The following is a 16,259-nucleotide window of genomic DNA, read 5'->3' as shown; positions in this document are numbered from 1 at the left end:
AGCCTCAGTAGTGGGGAAAAGTCTACTTTTTTTTTTCCCTCAGAAATTCAAAATATCGGTTAGGCAGAGCCACTGCTCTGTGGTGTGATTCAGATCAGCGTCCGCACCGTGGGTGGGGACGGGCGACTGTGAGCTCTCTGCAAGCGCACGGCCTGTCTTTCTGCTCCCGGGAGCAGCTCAGCTTGTGACTTGGGGCCTGGCTTCCTTGGTGACTGGGAAACCCAATCCTTTGGCCACTCTCCGCTTTCTGCCACAGCAGAGCGGCTGGCTGAGGCCGAGAGCAGCCGCGAGGGAAGCTTGGTGCTGCGGGACTCCCACGGAGCTGTCGCATCCCTGTGTGGGGGTGGGGTGGGGGGCAGGGGCAGTCCACGTGCAGGAAGCGGGAGCGCACTGTGGACCATCTCCCAGACTCCGCGTGGCTCCCAGGGGCTGTCCCCTGGTCATAAGACGTTTACAGCCATGTGCCTGGAAGCTGGTCTTCTGGGGCTCATGGGTTCAGGCAGGGAAGGGGTTTGGTGGAGACCCAGGCGAACACGGAAACGGGGAGCTCAGAGTTTGGAGCCTCCGCAGTGCTATTCTGGTCGGCTCTGGTTTTCTGGCACGACCGGAGGCTTTGCTCAGTCCCAGCCGTTCTGCCCGCTGGGGCGGGAAGAGCTGCTCTGGCTGGCCCGGTGTCATGGGGCGGCCCATCTGCCGCAAGGGCGGGGATGGGCAGAAGCTGCCGGGCGTAGGTCTCTCCTGTCCTGGGGGTGGGGTAGGGAGGTGTGAACACAAAGCGCTCAGCTGAGGGGCCCCTACTTGTGCCCTCGCTGTGGTTGAGCCTCCCTCTCTCCTGGTAGTTGGCCAGGCAGAGAATGTTGCTCTCATTTTGAGTGTTCTCAGTCCTGGGGTGCCCTCCCCAGCACCGGGTCTGGTACATCATCAATGGAGAGCAGGCCCAGGGACTCACACTGTCCTTCCTCAAGCCCTGCAGTTCCTGGCCACGACCCATGCCGTCGGCCGCTCAGAGTCCTTCTGCTGTTGTCGGTGACTCCCTCCCAGGGTGCTGAATTGGTGCAGCAGAGAAGGCGCGTGGGTCCTGGCCCTAGAGGCCTCCGTCCCTCTCACGTTTGGACGGGAACTGCGTGCACGTCCGGGGTGGCCCCGGTGGGCAGACCTGCCCCATCACTCGGCGTTGCATCCCAGACGCTCGCAGGCATTGTTGGGTTTCGCTGCGCGGCCACTGATCTCCAGGGCCTGAGGTGTCTACTGCGCACACACACCACTCGCTTCCCTTCTGCTGGCGGCCGGCCTGCAGGCTGTGTCCCCCCTCCTTTTCTGACGTAGGGACTGTGGCCCACCCCCGCCCGCCCCATGAATGTAGAGACTGCCCCCCAGGCAGTACTGGGGGACCGCAGGCATGTCCAGGTGATAGCAGGGAAATGACTTTGCTCGCCCCTGACTCCCGGGGCAGATCCTCTGTTTGTGTGCTGGTGAGGGTGCCGGGCTGGGGTCGGTGACAGAGACTCTTTTGAGGGGAGGCTGCTCCAGCCAGGACCTCCTCACATGGAGTCACCGGGCTCCTCTGGGATCCAAGGGAAGACACGTGCTTGGGAGTGACCTGCTGACAGGCGACCATGTCAGACAGGCCAGCAGCTCGGTAGCTCTTTAAACACAGTCATCAGTTACATTCAAAACCACAGAGCGGACAGGGATTGTGGGGGTTGCTCAGCCCACCCCCGCCACTTACCGCAGAGGAAGCGGAGCCCCCACAATTGAGGGACAAGGCCAGGGCCAGAGATAGTTAATGCTGCTGGTCCCGTGACCCTCTGTCCAGTCTGTCCCCCTGTGCATCTCTGGGTTTACCGTTTCCTCGTTTACGTTTCACGTAAATGGCATTTCTCCGAGACCAGCCCTGTCCCCAGGCCCCTGAAGGGCCCAGCACAGGGTCACCGGCGCAGCCACGCCGCCCTCCTGGGTTAGCACAGTGCTTGCGCAGGCCCGCTTCATTGGTAGTCTGCGCGTCAGTGGGTGGCAGCACCTCCAGCTCCTTGCCCTTGTCCTTGCCCTCGCGGAGCCTGTAATTTAGTGGAGTAAACAGATAACCTGACAAGTACTACCAAGGTCAGTGTCAAAATCTCAGTTTTCTAAGAATGCTTTTTGATTTTAACCAACCTGGTGACTAAAAGATGGGAATTGTTCTGCAGGAAGCATCTACAACTTCCTCTCGAGAAAAGTCCGGAAAACTAGAAGCACAAAGTAGTAACTTCCTGCTCCCCAGAGCCTGTCCCCAAAGGACACGCAGCAACTCAACCAGTAAGTGTCTCGTCCCAGCAGCCGCTGTGGTCCGCTTGCTGCGCTCAGCGTGCCCAGCACCGTGCGTGCGCCTCCGCCCCCGCCAGGCCCCCACCGGGGCCCTTGGAGCACTCCTGTGGTCTCGGTCCGGCCAGCTCCCCTGTCTGGGCTGCATGTTGGGAAGATGGGACACAGGGTAGAAGACAGGGCTCGACTCCTGTTCTGTCACGTGACATCCCCCTGGGTCTTCGCAAGGCCACTCGCTCCTAGGGCCTCTGTCACCTCGTCTGTTCCCGGATGGGAGGTGAGGCTGGGAGATGCCATGCTTCCTGGTGGCTGCAGGGAGGGACACAAAGTCAGGAAAAGCTGAAGGCAGAAAAGCGTGAAGACACAAAACCACCCCACGTGCACATGCTGGCGGGGTCTGCGTTGCCATTGTCCCCGTTTCTGTCCGCGGTCATCTGGAGAGCACACAGCATCCCCTCACGTCACGGGTGCACACGTAGTCTCCTTCTGGGAGTGGACGGGGTTTCGCTGCCCAGCTCCCTGGTACGAGTTCAGCTTTTCACTGGCATCATCTGTGTGGGTGATGTACATGGAGCTTTGCCTGAGCCTGGGCCGATGTTCTCGGGGACACAGGAAGGGTAGGGGCGTGGCGCGGCTCTGGGCTCTCGATCTTGCCTGCAGAAGGGATTGCTGGTGTGGCAGTGGGCGCGTCCTTAGCCTCTCCACTCTAGCCGTGTCTGCCGTCGGGCACCCTGCCGTTAAGGTCTTCATTTCCTGTGTTTGGGGCCCTGGCTGCCCTGGGTTAGAACTTCTCTGTTCCATGTGCTCCCAGTACCTCTCAGGAGGGCAGGCCCCGCCCAGACCAGTTAGAGTCCTCTCCTTTGTGCGCCATGCCTTTGCCCCCACACTCCCCGCGGGGTGCTCACGCCCTCAGGGATGCCCGTCTGCTCCTCTTTCCTGACCCCACCCTGGCCTGCAGCTTCCCTCTGCAGCCTGCACACCGGCCGGAGTCTGTCCCGTCCTGAGCGTGAAAACCCTGTCCAGATGCCTCCCCTGTGAATGACTTTCTCCCAGGGACTTTCCACACAAGCCCTGTCCCCCACTGCAGCTGACGGACGCTAGGAAAGCCCTGCCCTCGGGGTCGCTGGGGCTGTGCTTCCTGCACAGTGTCCACTGGCCACATTCTGAGCGTGCGGCGTGTGGACTGAGTGGATGGGGACGCACCTGACGGGCCACAGACGCCCCGGGGCCAACGGCTGCCCAGAACGCAGGAAGGACGGAGGACACCTCAGAAACAGCGTTGTCTGTTATCAGGACAGACGTTTAGGTGTACTGGGCTGAAAAGAATATATTGTTCATCTTACCTGTTTGACGTTTTTGCTGTGACTACTAGAAAACGTAGCGGACGGGGGCTTCCAGTGTGTTTCTGTGGAGACGCACTGCCCCGGACAGGCCGGGGCCGGGGCCTGTGGCCGCCGCAGGGTCTGCAGCTGGATGCCGTGCGGCCCCGCTCGGACGGAAGCAGGGCTGGGGTTCCCAGGGGAGGAAGCTGGGTGCTTTGCGTGTTCTTACCTCCCCCAAGAATCAGGAGTTGGCTCTTTGCCTGCCCCTGTGAGGGCCGTGTGCCTGTGCCTTGTGTGTGCATGCGTGTGTGCGTGTAGGCGGCAGTCGGGGCCTCCTGGGAGGTCAGATGTGTGCACGGGAGGCCGCCAGGTGCCCGCGGGTCCTCCAATGGGCCTGCCTGCCCCGGGCACCCCCTGCGTTACCGCGTCTCTCCTCCGTGGGGACTGAAAACGCCCTGAGAGCGGGGGCAAGACGCCGCCGAGGCCTGCCGGGCCCGCGCCCCGCGGTCAGGGGCCAGGGTGGGTGGCGGGGACGTGCCGCGCCATCCGGCCCGCAGCAGGGGGTGGCGGCAGGGGCGGCAGCAGCAGGGGGTGGGCGCCGCGGCGTCTCCGTCCCCGCTGTGGTGGCCGCTGCCCTCCGTGGCTGCCGAGAGCAGATGCGCGCCCCTCTCCCCTCTCCTGGTCTAGGTGTCAGCCCCTGCGGCGCGGCCGAGACGGACTTCCCCGCGGCCCGGAGGACGGCCGCCCCCGCGGACCGGCCGCCGTACTCGCTCTGCAGCGGCCGCAAGGCCCTGTCCCAGCAGCTGGACCCTCCGGCCGGGAAGGCCGCGGTGAGGCTCCGGGGAGGGGGCGTGGTCGGGCCGGGGACCCTGCGGGCCGGGCACGTGGGTGGGCAGCGACGGCGGGGACTTGGCGTTGGATCTCCGGGCTCCGAAACCTGGGGCTTAAGCCCCGTAACACGTGACCCGCTTCATCCACGCGGCCCCTCGTTCTGAAAAGCAGCGCAGGAAGGCGTCACACGGGCCCCATATCACAGGGGGGAGCTGAGGCCCGCCAAGGCTGAGTTCACCCGTCCCTGGTGGCTGCCCAGCCCGCGTCCTTCCCTCCGCGGGGCTCCCGCCGCGCTCACGGCCCCACCGCGCCCTCTGGCGGCAGCCGGGCCCTCCCGCCCCTCCTGCCGAGGCCTCCCGAGCACGCGCGGCTCCCTTCTCTGCCTTTGTTCCCGCGCTGTGTCCCCTCCCGGGGTGGGCTGCTGCTCGGGCGGCCTCTGACTCTCCCACACGCACGGCACACAGTAGGTGCTTGAAGATTCTGTTCGTCTTCCCTTCCTTGGGTTGTCATGTTTTCCGATTGCAAATGGGCAGCCCTGGTGTCCCAGCGCTTGAAAAAGATGGCTTCCCAGGACAGGTGATCTCACAAGCGAGGAAACTGAGGCACGGAGGGGTGTGTCACTTCCCCCAGGTCACCGGGTGACAGCTGGCAGAGCCAGGGCAAGCAGTGCAGGGCCTTCGAGTCAGAGTCCCGGCCACCAGGCCACACTGGCCCCCCTGCGGCAGCTGCAGGGGCAGCGTGTGTGCCAGGCGCACGGCGTCTCCTGTGCAGGCGGTGCCTCACCCGCCCGAGCGCACGCTCTGGGGTGCAGGTCTTCGGGTTCCCTGGCCCTGCCCGCCGCCCCTTGCCGGGCACAGAGAGGTCGTGGGTGAGGTGTTCATACGTCTGTTGAGGGCATCGCTGGCGGTCAGCTTTCCAGCCTTGCTGAGAGTTTGGTTATGGGGCCCACACCTCCCACCCTGACGGCTGTGCTGAGCCCTGGCTGCTGGCCACGGGGAGGTGGGGCCCACCTCAGAGCCCCCAGCCACGCTCGCTCTGCAGTTGCCGGCATAATGGGTGGGCCCGCAGGAGAGGGGGGCTTGCCAGGCCTGCTCCCCCCCAGAGAGGTGAGTGCCCCTGCCCCGCGGGCTCAGCACACCTGTTTCCTCGCTGCAGGGCCCCTCCAGACCCCCACGGTCCCTGAGCACAGCGCAGCTGCTGCAGCCGTCGGGGGGTCCCCACGCGTCCGTCATCTCCAGCGTCGTGCTGATGAAGGGCCAGGCCAAGGTAAGGGGGCCCTGCCGGGGGCAGTGCTGCAGCGACACTGGGTCCTGGGGAGCTGCTGTGTCGGGGGGCGGGGGGCGAGGACAGGAGTGGTAGCTGTGACACACACCTGTGGGGGCCACCCACCCGGAGTTCTCCCGTGGCCGGGGGCTCAGGGAGAGAGGAGAGGAGACAGTGGGGGTGCCGAGGTCGCCAGTCCCTCATCACTGCAGTGACCGTCCGCACGCCCGGTTGCACCCACACAGCCAGCCCCGCTTTCTGGTTAGTAAGTCACAACGCTGTGTCGCCCCTAGAACTGAGGTAGGAGTATTTTAGAAATAGTCAGCTTTTTGTGGTTTGCCGAGGTCAGATGAGCGCACCCGGGGGGGCACCGAGGCTCCCGCGAAGGCAAGCAGGACGGTGGGACTTGCGTCCGCATGCCTGCCCGTGTGTCGCTGGGTGGATGGAGGGCCCCGGGTGAGCAGGGGAGGAGGGGCAGCGCAGGCCTGGCCAGGGCTTCGGCAGGACAGAGGGCGGGCCCGCCGGCAGGAGAAGACGGCCCCTCCTAGTCGCTGCTGACTATAGGCAGTGCCGTGGTTGGTGCTCGTGGGCGTCTCGTTTACTGGTGAAGCAGCCCGTGACTTAGGTGAAGGCAGCACGGTCTTCCCAGCAGGAAGGCGAGGTCCGCGACAGGACATGATCTGCCCAGAGCTGCCGGTGGAGGGGAGTCTCCACCCAGGGTCCCCCTGTGTGGGCCCGTCAGGCTGTGCAAGAGCTCCAGATGCCACACAGCCCTGTCTGGCCTCAAAGTCGCAACAGCTCTTCCCATCCCTTTCCTGAGCCCGAGACCCTGAGACCAGGGCCAGCTGCCGCTCCCTGAGTCCTTTGCTCCGAGCTGGGGCCGGCGCTTGGGAACGGTGGCATGGAGAGCACAGCACCAGGGACACCCCTCAGCCTGTCGCCTCCTCTTGCTTCTCCAGGGCCTGGGCTTCAGCATCGTGGGGGGAAAGGACAGCATTTATGGCCCCATTGGAATTTACGTCAAAACCATCTTTGCCGGGGGAGCCGCCGCCGCAGATGGCCGGCTACAAGAAGGTACAGTCCCCAGCCCCTCCGAGTCGCGGGGCTGTAGGTCCCGGGGCGGTGGCATGTGTCCTGAGCCTTCAGAGTGTGGCTCGCATACCCAGTCTGCACACCACGTCCCCGTCTCGGTTCCCGACGTCCCCTGCCTCTCCTGTCCTTCCTCGTCCCTGCCTTCCCCGACTCACAGCCCTGGGGAGCCAGGCCCAGTGCATCTGGGGAGCTGGGTACAGACTCCCCATGAGCTTCCTGCGTTCTGGTCTCTGGGAATGTAAAGAATTTCCAGAGCTCGTGGTCTGCCCAGCCTCCCTCTTGCCCACTCTCCTCCTCTCACCTCTTCTGGGGAGGGACACGCTGTCATCCTGAGAGTAAAGGGCCTGGGGACGTGAGGTGCCTCCTGAGTGTCCTGCCCTGTCTCCTGGTCCTGGAGGGGCAGGGTGTTCTCCCAGCCCCAGCTCCACCCCAAAGTCAGGTTTGCACTGTTTGGCAGTAGGTTTTCACGCAGGAGGCAGAACTTAGGGTCAGGCCTTTGCGGAGCATAGCGGGGGGGCCCCTGCAGGCCTGACCCCAGCTTGCACGCACACGCGGGTGGGGCTGGAGAGAGGGGACACCCCCTCTCTGCCTTCAAGCCGGCTCCTGAGGCTGGGCAGGGCTCCAGACGGCAGCGCAGGTCTGCCTGAAATCACGCAGCTGTAAATTACATAAATGTACACAGATGCGTGGATGGTATGGTCCCAAATGGTCAAAAAACGTCAAAAGCATTTTTGATTCTTGTGTGAGATGTGTGAACGTGAGGAAATTCAAGTTCCAGTCTCCATGGGAAGCTGTGCTGGGCCTCAGCCACACCTGTTCGTTGTCCTCCTGTCTGTGACGCTTTGGGGCTACAGGGCCTGCAGCTCTGCAGGACTGACTCCCTGGCTTTTTCTGCTGGCGTGTGCCAGCGCGGACGTCCCGCAGGAGTGGGCGTGTGGACAGTATGTGTGGGCAGCGGGAGCCCTGGGCGGCTCTATGACGGGAGGACCGGCTCTGATCGGGGTGTTGAGCTGGCTCAGGAAGCGGGGCAGGGGGCAGCGGGCGGGCAGGCCCCGGGGCGGAGGCTGCAGCTCCCGGGGGCCTGGTCTGAGCGGGGGCCTCGGGGTGAGGCGCGAGGTGGCACAGAGGGGCAGGTCGGGGAAAACCCGGGTTTCTGGTTGTAGTAAAGAAAGACGGTGGGTCGCGTGGATGGAGAAGAGGTGAGGGAAGAGAGGAGCAGCAGTGCAAGGAAGATGAAGTCACATGGGTTTATTTCCAGTTTTGGCTTTTAAAATTACAGTTGGCAAGCAATATTTTACGATTTTCAGGTGTGCGGCACCGTGGTTATGCATTCATACATTTATATGATTTATGAAGCAACCCCCTATAAGTCTAGTACCCGCCCGACTCTGTGGTTCCCACGATGCTCTGGGCCGCGCCCCTGGGCTGTTCTCTGCCTCGCAGGCTTCCCACTCCCCCCACCCACCCAGGGCACGCCCCCGCCCCCCACGACCACCAGTCTTCTCTGTATCTGCGAGGGCTCCTGGTTGGTTTGTTCATGTGCTTTGGTGTTTTAGATGCCGCATACAAGTGCCGCCATATATTTGCCTTTCTCTGACTGGTCCCACTTGGCACAATACCTCTAGGTCCGTCCATGTTGCTGCAGACTTACTTTTTACAGCTGAGTAATGCTCCATTGTATGTACACATCGCACTTCTTTATCCACGCGCCCGTGGGTGGACACACAGGTCACCTCCATCTCTTTGTTATTGTACAGAATCCTGCAGTGAACATAGGGGAGCATCTATCTTTTCCAGCTGTGGTTTGGCTTTCTTCAGGCAGATACTCAGAAGTGGACTTGCTGGGTCATGTGGTGGTTCTCTCTTTAGTTTTTTGAGGGAATTCCACACTTTCCCACAGTGGCTGCCCCAGTCTGTGTTCCCACCTATAGTGCACTAGGGCTCCTATTTCTCCGCATCCTCACCAGCACTTGTTTATTGATTTGTTGATGACAGCCGTTCTGACCGGTGTGAGGTGGCATCTCATGATGGTTTTTATTTGCATCTCCCTGAAGATTAGTGACTTGAACATCTTTCCATATGTCTGTGGGCATCTGTGTGTCCTCCTTGGAGACGTGTCTGTTTAGGTCCTCTGCCCATTTTTAAATCAGATTGTTTTCCCAATGCTAGGTTGCACGAATTCCTTATATATTTTGTATATTAACCGCATTACCAGATGTACGTATTCGTGGTACACATCTTCTCCCATTTGGTGGGTCGTCATCTCTGGGTGGTTTCCTTTGGTGTGCAGAACTTTTTTGTTTGAGGTAGTCCCATTTGTTTATTTTTTTCTTGTTTCCCTTGCACAGGGAGATGTACCTAGGAAAATATTGTCCTAAGAGCAACCAAAGAGTTTGCTGCATATGTTTTCTTCTAGTTTTGTGGTTCTTATGTTTATGTGTCTAACCCGTCCTTTATTCCTGAGTACGGTGTAAGGGGGTCTGGTTTCGTTTGTTTGCATGTGTCTGTCCAGTCTTCCCAGCACCCTCTGTCGACTAGACTTTCTGTGTCCCGTTGTGTGTTCTTGCCCTCATTGTCATGTGGTCATTAACCATGTAGCATGAGTTTATTTCTGGGCGCTCTAGTCTATCCTATTTATCTGTGTGTGTTTTTATGACAGTATCGTGGTGTTTCGATCACGACAGCTTTGTAGTATAGTTTGATATCAGCTAGTGTGATACGTCCAACTTGTTCTTCTTTCCAAGATTTCTTTGGCTATTCAGGATCTTTTATGGTTCCATGTAAATTTTAGGACTATTTGCTCTCGTTCTGGGAAAAATGCCATTGATGTTTTGCTAGGGATTCCATTGGCCCTGTAGATCGGTTTGGGTTGGATGGACTTTTATCAATGAGGCAGCAGGGAAGGAGGTAGAACCAAGAGGCAGACAGGGACCAGGTCAGGCCCGGCCACATGTGCACGGCTCAGAACCCTGATCCCATGGGAGATGCGAGGGGCCAGAGGGGGCTGTCGTGCTGCCCCTGCAGCTTTGGTGGCGGGGTGGGTGCCAAATGAGAAATGTCGTCACGGCGCTTGGTGCATTGTGCGAATGCCGGACAGAGGGGCAAGACTAGAGTTCAAGGTAAGGGCGGTGCCTGATGGGCAGCACTGTCACCGCAGCATCTCCCTGTCCCCCCCCCCCCCCAGGTGACGAGATTCTGGAACTCAATGGGGAATCAATGGCTGGACTGACCCATCAGGAAGCTTTGCAGAAGTTCAAGGTGATTATCTGTTATCAGGATGCTGCCCCGCTCTGGGCATCGCCACCGCATTCAGGCCTGCAAATCCAAACTGCGGGGTCCGTCACGGGCAGCACCTGGGACGCTGGCATGGGCACAGCATGAGAAGACCTGGCTCAGAAAGTGACAGTGTGATCCAGGTTGTTCCAGGGTGGGTGGGGGGGTGTGCGCTTTAACTGCTGAGCATTTACAGATCTGTTTCAGATTTTTAAAAAAATTTATATTTTTTAAATTTTTTATTGTTTTTCTATTATAGTTGTCCCACTTTTTTCCCTGTTGCTTCCCCTCACCCCTCTCCCACAGTCAGTCCCCACCCCATTGTCCATGGGTCATTCATGCTAGCTCCTTGACTAGACCGCTCCCCTTCTTACCCCCTTCTCTCCCCGCCCCCGCCCCCCTCGTCACTGTCAGTCTCTCCTTGTTTGCCCGCCTCTGGTTCTATTTTGCTCATTTGTTTGTGTTGTTCATTAGTTTCCTGTGTTAGGTGAGATCATACGGTATTTGTCTTTCGTTGCCTGCCTTACTTCGCTAAGCATAATTCTGTTTCAGGTTTTTAAGGCAATTGCTAAGACATTTTTGAGTCTCCACCTAGTTCAGTAGTTCAAGACTCTAATCTTTGTACATACCACACATATGTCCTGCGTATACTACGTGCTGTCTTCTGGATAGATGAACACACACACGGTTGTTCGGAGGTCCGTTCCTCGCATCCCGCCCAGAATCAGTCCTGAATACTGAGGCCCTCCCCCTCTGTCTCAGCAAGCCAGGAAGGGGCTCCTCATGCTCACGGTGAGGACGCGTCTGACGGCCCCCCGCTCCCTGAGCAGCCACCTGTCCCCCACACTGTGCCGCTCGCTGAGCTCCAGCGCCTGCGCTGCCCAGGACAGCAGCCCCTTCCTCGTGGACCCTGCCGAGGCTCCTGCCAGCGCCCCCAAGCCCAGCTACAGAGTCATGGTGGAGGTGTCTCTGACAAAAGGTGGGGTGAGCCTCCCGGGGGCTCTGGGGTCCTCCTCTCCCGCCCGGGCTTGTCCCCCAGACTTGCTTCCCTCAGAACCAGTCCAGACAGGGCACTTGTCCAAGAGCAGATCCTATGGCCCCTGCAGAAGGGCCAGTGCTCTATGTGTGGCAACAGGTCCCAGGAGACACTGTCTGACCCCGGCCAGTGTCCTGGCGCAGGGGCCAAACACAGCGAGAGAGAGCAGACGCCACCCAGGCACAGACCCTCCCTCCCTCGCTCGCTCCCATCTTTCTCTGCTTGAACTTAAAAGTCCCTCAAATATCTAAGCCACCATTGTGTGGCCTCTTAATTGGCCCCCTGGGTTCCATTCTTGACCCTTCCTATTACTTTTTTGTAGCAGCCAGTGATATTTGTAAGCATAGAAGTTAGGCCACGCCACTGCCCTGCTGACTGCAGGCCCGGGAAGCTGGCCTGGCCTGCTGTGCTCACCTCCCACGCCCCTGCCCTGGGGCGGCCACGGCATGCACCCCCGCCCCCTGCAGTGGGCCTCTGTCCCATCGCCACACCCCTGGTTCATCCCTGTCCTTTGTATTTTAACCTAAATGCTGTCCTTTCTAGCACACTGCCTGTAATCGTCTGCGTGCGACTTGCTCTCTGCCGCCTCCCTCCCCCCCTCCAGCCCCGTCCCTCCCCGCTGGCACCCAGCGGCCTGACTGCCAAGATCAGTGTGGCTGGCCCCCCACAGTGGGTGCTCTGTAAATGCAGGTGGAACCCGTGCCATGCTAAGTAGGGGACAGTGACTGACGTGACAGTGCACGGGCACCTGGCAGCTCAGTCCCCGCTCCCGTCCCCCCCAGAGGCTGGCGTCGGGCTGGGGATCGGCCTGTGCAGCGTGCCCCGCACCCAGTGCATCTCCGGCATCTTCGTTCACACGCTGTCGCCGGGATCTGTGGCGCATCTGGACGGGCGGCTCCGGTATGTGCCTTTTTCTGGTTCCGGAAAGCCCCCTGGTTTACAGCAGAAGGGACCCTTAAGCTGTCAGGTTGCTGTGAAGGCAAGGGGCTCAGAAGGGTCCAGCGGCATGGACGTCACTGGGGAGTTTGTCAGAAACGCAGGGTCCCTGTTCCCTCCCAGACCCGCTGAACCAGAGTCTGTACTTACCGGGGTCCCAGGGGTTGGACCGCCCGGTAGGGCTGAGCGGCCTTGCCTGCGAGGACGCCTGCACGGGCAGGAGCACGAGCGACTGCGCTGACGTTCGGGTCTGACTGACGCGGCGTGGGCGGCGACCTCGGCAGGGGCGTCAGCGAGGCCCCTCTGTGCCCGTCTGTGCTCTCTGCTACGGAAGGAGGTGCTGAGCGGGTCAGTGGTGCCCACTGCGCGTCTGCTGCCTCAGGAAAATATTTACAGGCATTCCTGTTCTTGCGATGTTTACTGAATTTATTGCGGTGACATTGGTTAATGGAATTAGATAGTTCCAGGTGTACAGTTCAGTAACACGTCAGGTGTACATTGTATTGTGTGTGCAGCACCCCAAGTCCAGTCCCTCCCATCGACATTTGTCCCCCTTTACTGTTTCCCCCTCCTCCTCCCCTTCCCCACCCCTCTGGTCGTCACCACACTGCTGTCTGGGTCTGTGTGAGGGTGGTTGTTTTTTTTTTTTTTTGCTTAACCCTTCACCTTTTTCACCAGCTCCCCACCCCCCTCCCCTCTGACAGCTGTCAGTCTGTCCTCTGTGTCTGTGATTCTGTTTCTGTTTTCTTTGTTAGTTTATATTGTTCATTAGATTCCACATATAAGTGAGATCATATGGTGTCTTTCTCAAATGGGCTCATTTCACTTAGCGTAATGCTCTCCAGGGCCGTCCACGCTGTTGCAAAGGGGAAGGTTTTCTTCTTTTTTACGACCAGGTAGTACTCCACTGTGTAAATGTCCCACTGCTTTTTTTATCCTCTCATCCACTGCTGGGCACTTGGTTGCTTCCAAATCTTGGCTCTTGTAAATAACGTGGCAGTGAATACAGGGGTGCGTATGTTCTTTCGAATTAGTGTTTGAGGTTTCTTCACATATGTTCCCAGAGGTGGAATCACTGGATCAAAAGGCAGTTCCATTTTTAGTTTTTTGAGGAAATTCCACACTGTTTTCCACAGTGGCTGGGCCAGTCTGCATTCCCACCAACGGTGCACCAGGGCTCCCGTTTCTCCGCGTCCTCGCCAGCGCTTGTTGTTTGTGGATTTGTTGATGACGGCCATTCTGACCGGTGTGAGGTGGCATCTCATTGTGGTTTTAATTCTCATTTCTCTGATGATGAGTGACTTGAACATCTTTTCATATGTCTGTCGGCATCTGTGTGTCCTCCTTGGAGAAGTGTCTATTCAGGTCCTCTGCCCATTTTTCAGTTGGATTGTTTGTTTTTGGTGTTGAGCTGTTACCCTGTGGTGAGCATGGCGGGGTAGGAGCAAGGTCACAGACAAATGTCTGCCACGTTACCTCCCTCTGCTCCCGCAGCGAGGCGTGAGCAACGTGTGGCCTGGGGCTCCCCAGGTCCGCGTTTGTCCAGTGAGCAGGGACATCTCAATAATGTGGTTGTTAGGTCTCATCGAATGGCCCCAGCAGGAGTGTCCTTCCCACCCCGGGAGGGACTGTCCCAATGCCATGTTGATGAGCTCTTGCCCACACTTCCTGTCCGTGCCGTCGCAGGTGTGGCGATGAGATTGTGGAGGTCAGCGGCGCCCCCGTGCACTGCATGACACTGAACGACGTCTACACAGTCCTGAGTCACTGTCACCCCGGGCCCGTCCCCATCATTGTCAGCCGGCATCCCGACCCACAGGTAACACCGTCTGGGTAGCTTGTCTTTCCGGGGCTCGCTCTGTTAGTGCTCAAATTGGAAGAAGAAATGGCTGGGTGTCAGCCTCAGTTTCTTAGAACATGTCCCACGTGTCTGTAGGAACAAAGGCCTGCAGCAGAGGTTCCCTGAACAACTCTGGACACCATGGGCGAGTGGCATAAGGCCACAGCCCCTGTAGCTGCGTGACAGGCTCTAGGGAAGGAGAGTACAGACCCAGGGTTTCTCCCTCCCTGCACCCCGTTCACAGCACACACACAGGTCATGTCCTGGAGCTCATGGTCTCCCGGGAGACGGACATAAAAAGGGCTGCCACACAGAGTGGTCCTAACTGTGGCAGTACCCGGGCACTAAGGCGGGAAATAGCCGAGGTTGGCCTTTCTGGGCATAGAATTTGAGGAGGGCCCTCCCATGCGGTGTGAAGACAGAGTTCAGTTATGGAGTCATGAGGTCACTAAACAAAATCAGTGGGTTCCTTGCCCGCTGTACGCAGAGAAGCCAACGTCTAAGGCAACAGGTTTTTGTTGACTTTATTCAGGTGACATTGGCTGATGAAGTTGTACAGGTTTCAGGAGCACAGTGTTAGCTGAATATCATACTGTGCGCTCACTGTCCAGAGTCAGGTCTCCTTCTGTCTCCATTTGTCCCCCTTTTACCCTCTTCTGCCTGCCCCCCACCCTTTCCTGCTGGTCATCACCAGGCTGTTGTCTGTGCCCATGAGGAGTTTTTTCTTTGCTTAATCCATTTACCTTTGTAATTGACCTTAAAGGCATGGGTTTATTTCTGGGCTCTCTGTTCTGTTCCACTGATGCTGGGTGGAAGTGACCTGGGTTGGAGGTGGGCCTGGGAGTGTCTTGTGGTCACCGTCCCAGCTTGCTTAGCACCGAGTGTGTGCCTGGCACGTCTGCCACAGGCATAGCGCATACCCTTGCGTGCGTAGCTGTGCGGTCCCCTTCCCATTCACAGACAGGGAAGCCGAGGCTCAGGGAGGGGAAGGAACTTGCCCTGTGTCGGAGGCACAGCTCAGTGGCAGTTAAGTACACTCACTTGTTGCGCAGGCCTTATTACCACCGTCTGCGGGAACGCTCACCTTGCAAAAGTACATGCTCCTGCCCCCCCATCCCTGGAAATGAGCAGCCCCCTCTCTGCGCCGTGATGTGGAGGCTGGATGTGAGCCACGCGACTGGAATCACGTGGTATTGGTGCTTTTGTGACTGGGTTATTTTCACTTAACGTCATTATATGAATACACCATTTTTAACCCTTTGTCAGCTGATGGACACTTGGGTGGTGTCCACATGGTGGCTACTGTGGATAATGCTGCCGTGAGCACGGGGTGGGTTGCAGATACTTGTTTAATGAGACCCTGCCTTTAACTTCTTTAGGCACGTAGGTCCCGAAGGGGAGTTGCTGGGTCACATGGCAGTTATATTTTTAACGTTTCAACGAGTCTCCATAGAGACTGCCCAGTTCCCATTCCCACCAGGAGTGCTCGAGAGTCCCATTTCCCCCAACCTGTATCCCTTGTTTTCTCTTTTGCTGTGACAGTGCCCATCCTCAGGGGCCTGAGCGTGTCTGCTCCTTGTGGCTTTGATTTGCATTTCCCTCGCACTTTGTTATGCTGAGTATATTTTCATATGCTTACTGGCTGTTTATATTTCTTGGAAAAAGTCTATTCCGGTTCTTTGCCCATTTTTTAATTGGGTTGTTTGGTTTTGCTTTTCCCTTTGGTGACTGACAGACACAGGCTTAATTTTGACATAATCTAGTTTATGCATTTTCTGTTGCTTGTAGTTTGGGTATCAATTTGTGAAACACACACACACACTTGTCCTCACTGAGGTGGGTTGTATGGTGGTTGTGATTTTACAGAGGTAGGAACTGAGGGTTGGGGTAAGGACCTTGTCTAGGTGAGCAGTGAGCAAGTGGGGGGAGTGGGGCTTGAACACACTTGCCAGGTGAGGACGGCAGGGACAGAGTAGCTCCCAGAGGCGGGCGAGCTCCGAGGTGGGGCCTCCGCCTGCAGTGTTGCAGCAGAGAGTGGCGGACGCTTTTGTGACCTAGAAGCTGCTCGGGGGCCACTGCTGGCAGCCTGGGCTGGAGGGACAAGAAATGGAACCAGGGGGCCTTTCTGGGGAGCTGCTCCAGGACCTGGGGCCGGACGCAGGGTTTCTGCAGTTAATTTGAGAGGACTGACATTTTCAGGTCTCTGAACAGCAGCTCCAAGACACTGTGGCCCAGGCTGTGGAGGCCCTCAAGTGTGGAAAGGAGAGGCACCAGTGGAGCCTGGAAGGTAAGGGACATGGTGGACTTTTATTTGAAACATCTTTGTCTCCTGAGAAAACTTTGGGTCTAGACACTAACTCACCCT

General features: G+C 58.5%; 1 protein-coding gene across 1 annotated transcript in view; it reads left to right on the top strand.

Moving 5' to 3' along the window:
- IL16 (interleukin 16) overlaps positions 1-16,259 on the top strand; it is a 62,102-nt gene that overhangs the window by 26,822 nt on the left and 19,021 nt on the right. Inside the window, exons 3-11 of the mRNA XM_090263735.1 lie at positions 2,187-2,295; positions 4,311-4,453; positions 5,610-5,720; positions 6,677-6,791; positions 9,994-10,067; positions 10,845-11,061; positions 11,901-12,018; positions 13,741-13,873; positions 16,094-16,181. Coding sequence (XP_090119861.1) covers positions 2,187-2,295; positions 4,311-4,453; positions 5,610-5,720; positions 6,677-6,791; positions 9,994-10,067; positions 10,845-11,061; positions 11,901-12,018; positions 13,741-13,873; positions 16,094-16,181 — 1,108 coding nt within the window. The remainder of the gene's footprint in view (positions 1-2,186; positions 2,296-4,310; positions 4,454-5,609; positions 5,721-6,676; positions 6,792-9,993; positions 10,068-10,844; positions 11,062-11,900; positions 12,019-13,740; positions 13,874-16,093; positions 16,182-16,259) is intronic.

Source organism: Furipterus horrens, unplaced genomic scaffold, assembly GCF_987537825.1.
Source record: "Furipterus horrens unplaced genomic scaffold, mFurHor1.1.pri manual_scaffold_16, whole genome shotgun sequence".
Taxonomy (NCBI): domain Eukaryota; kingdom Metazoa; phylum Chordata; class Mammalia; order Chiroptera; family Furipteridae; genus Furipterus; species Furipterus horrens.
The sequence above is the reverse complement of the archived record's forward strand: the minus strand, read 5'-3'. Positions and strand labels throughout refer to the sequence as shown.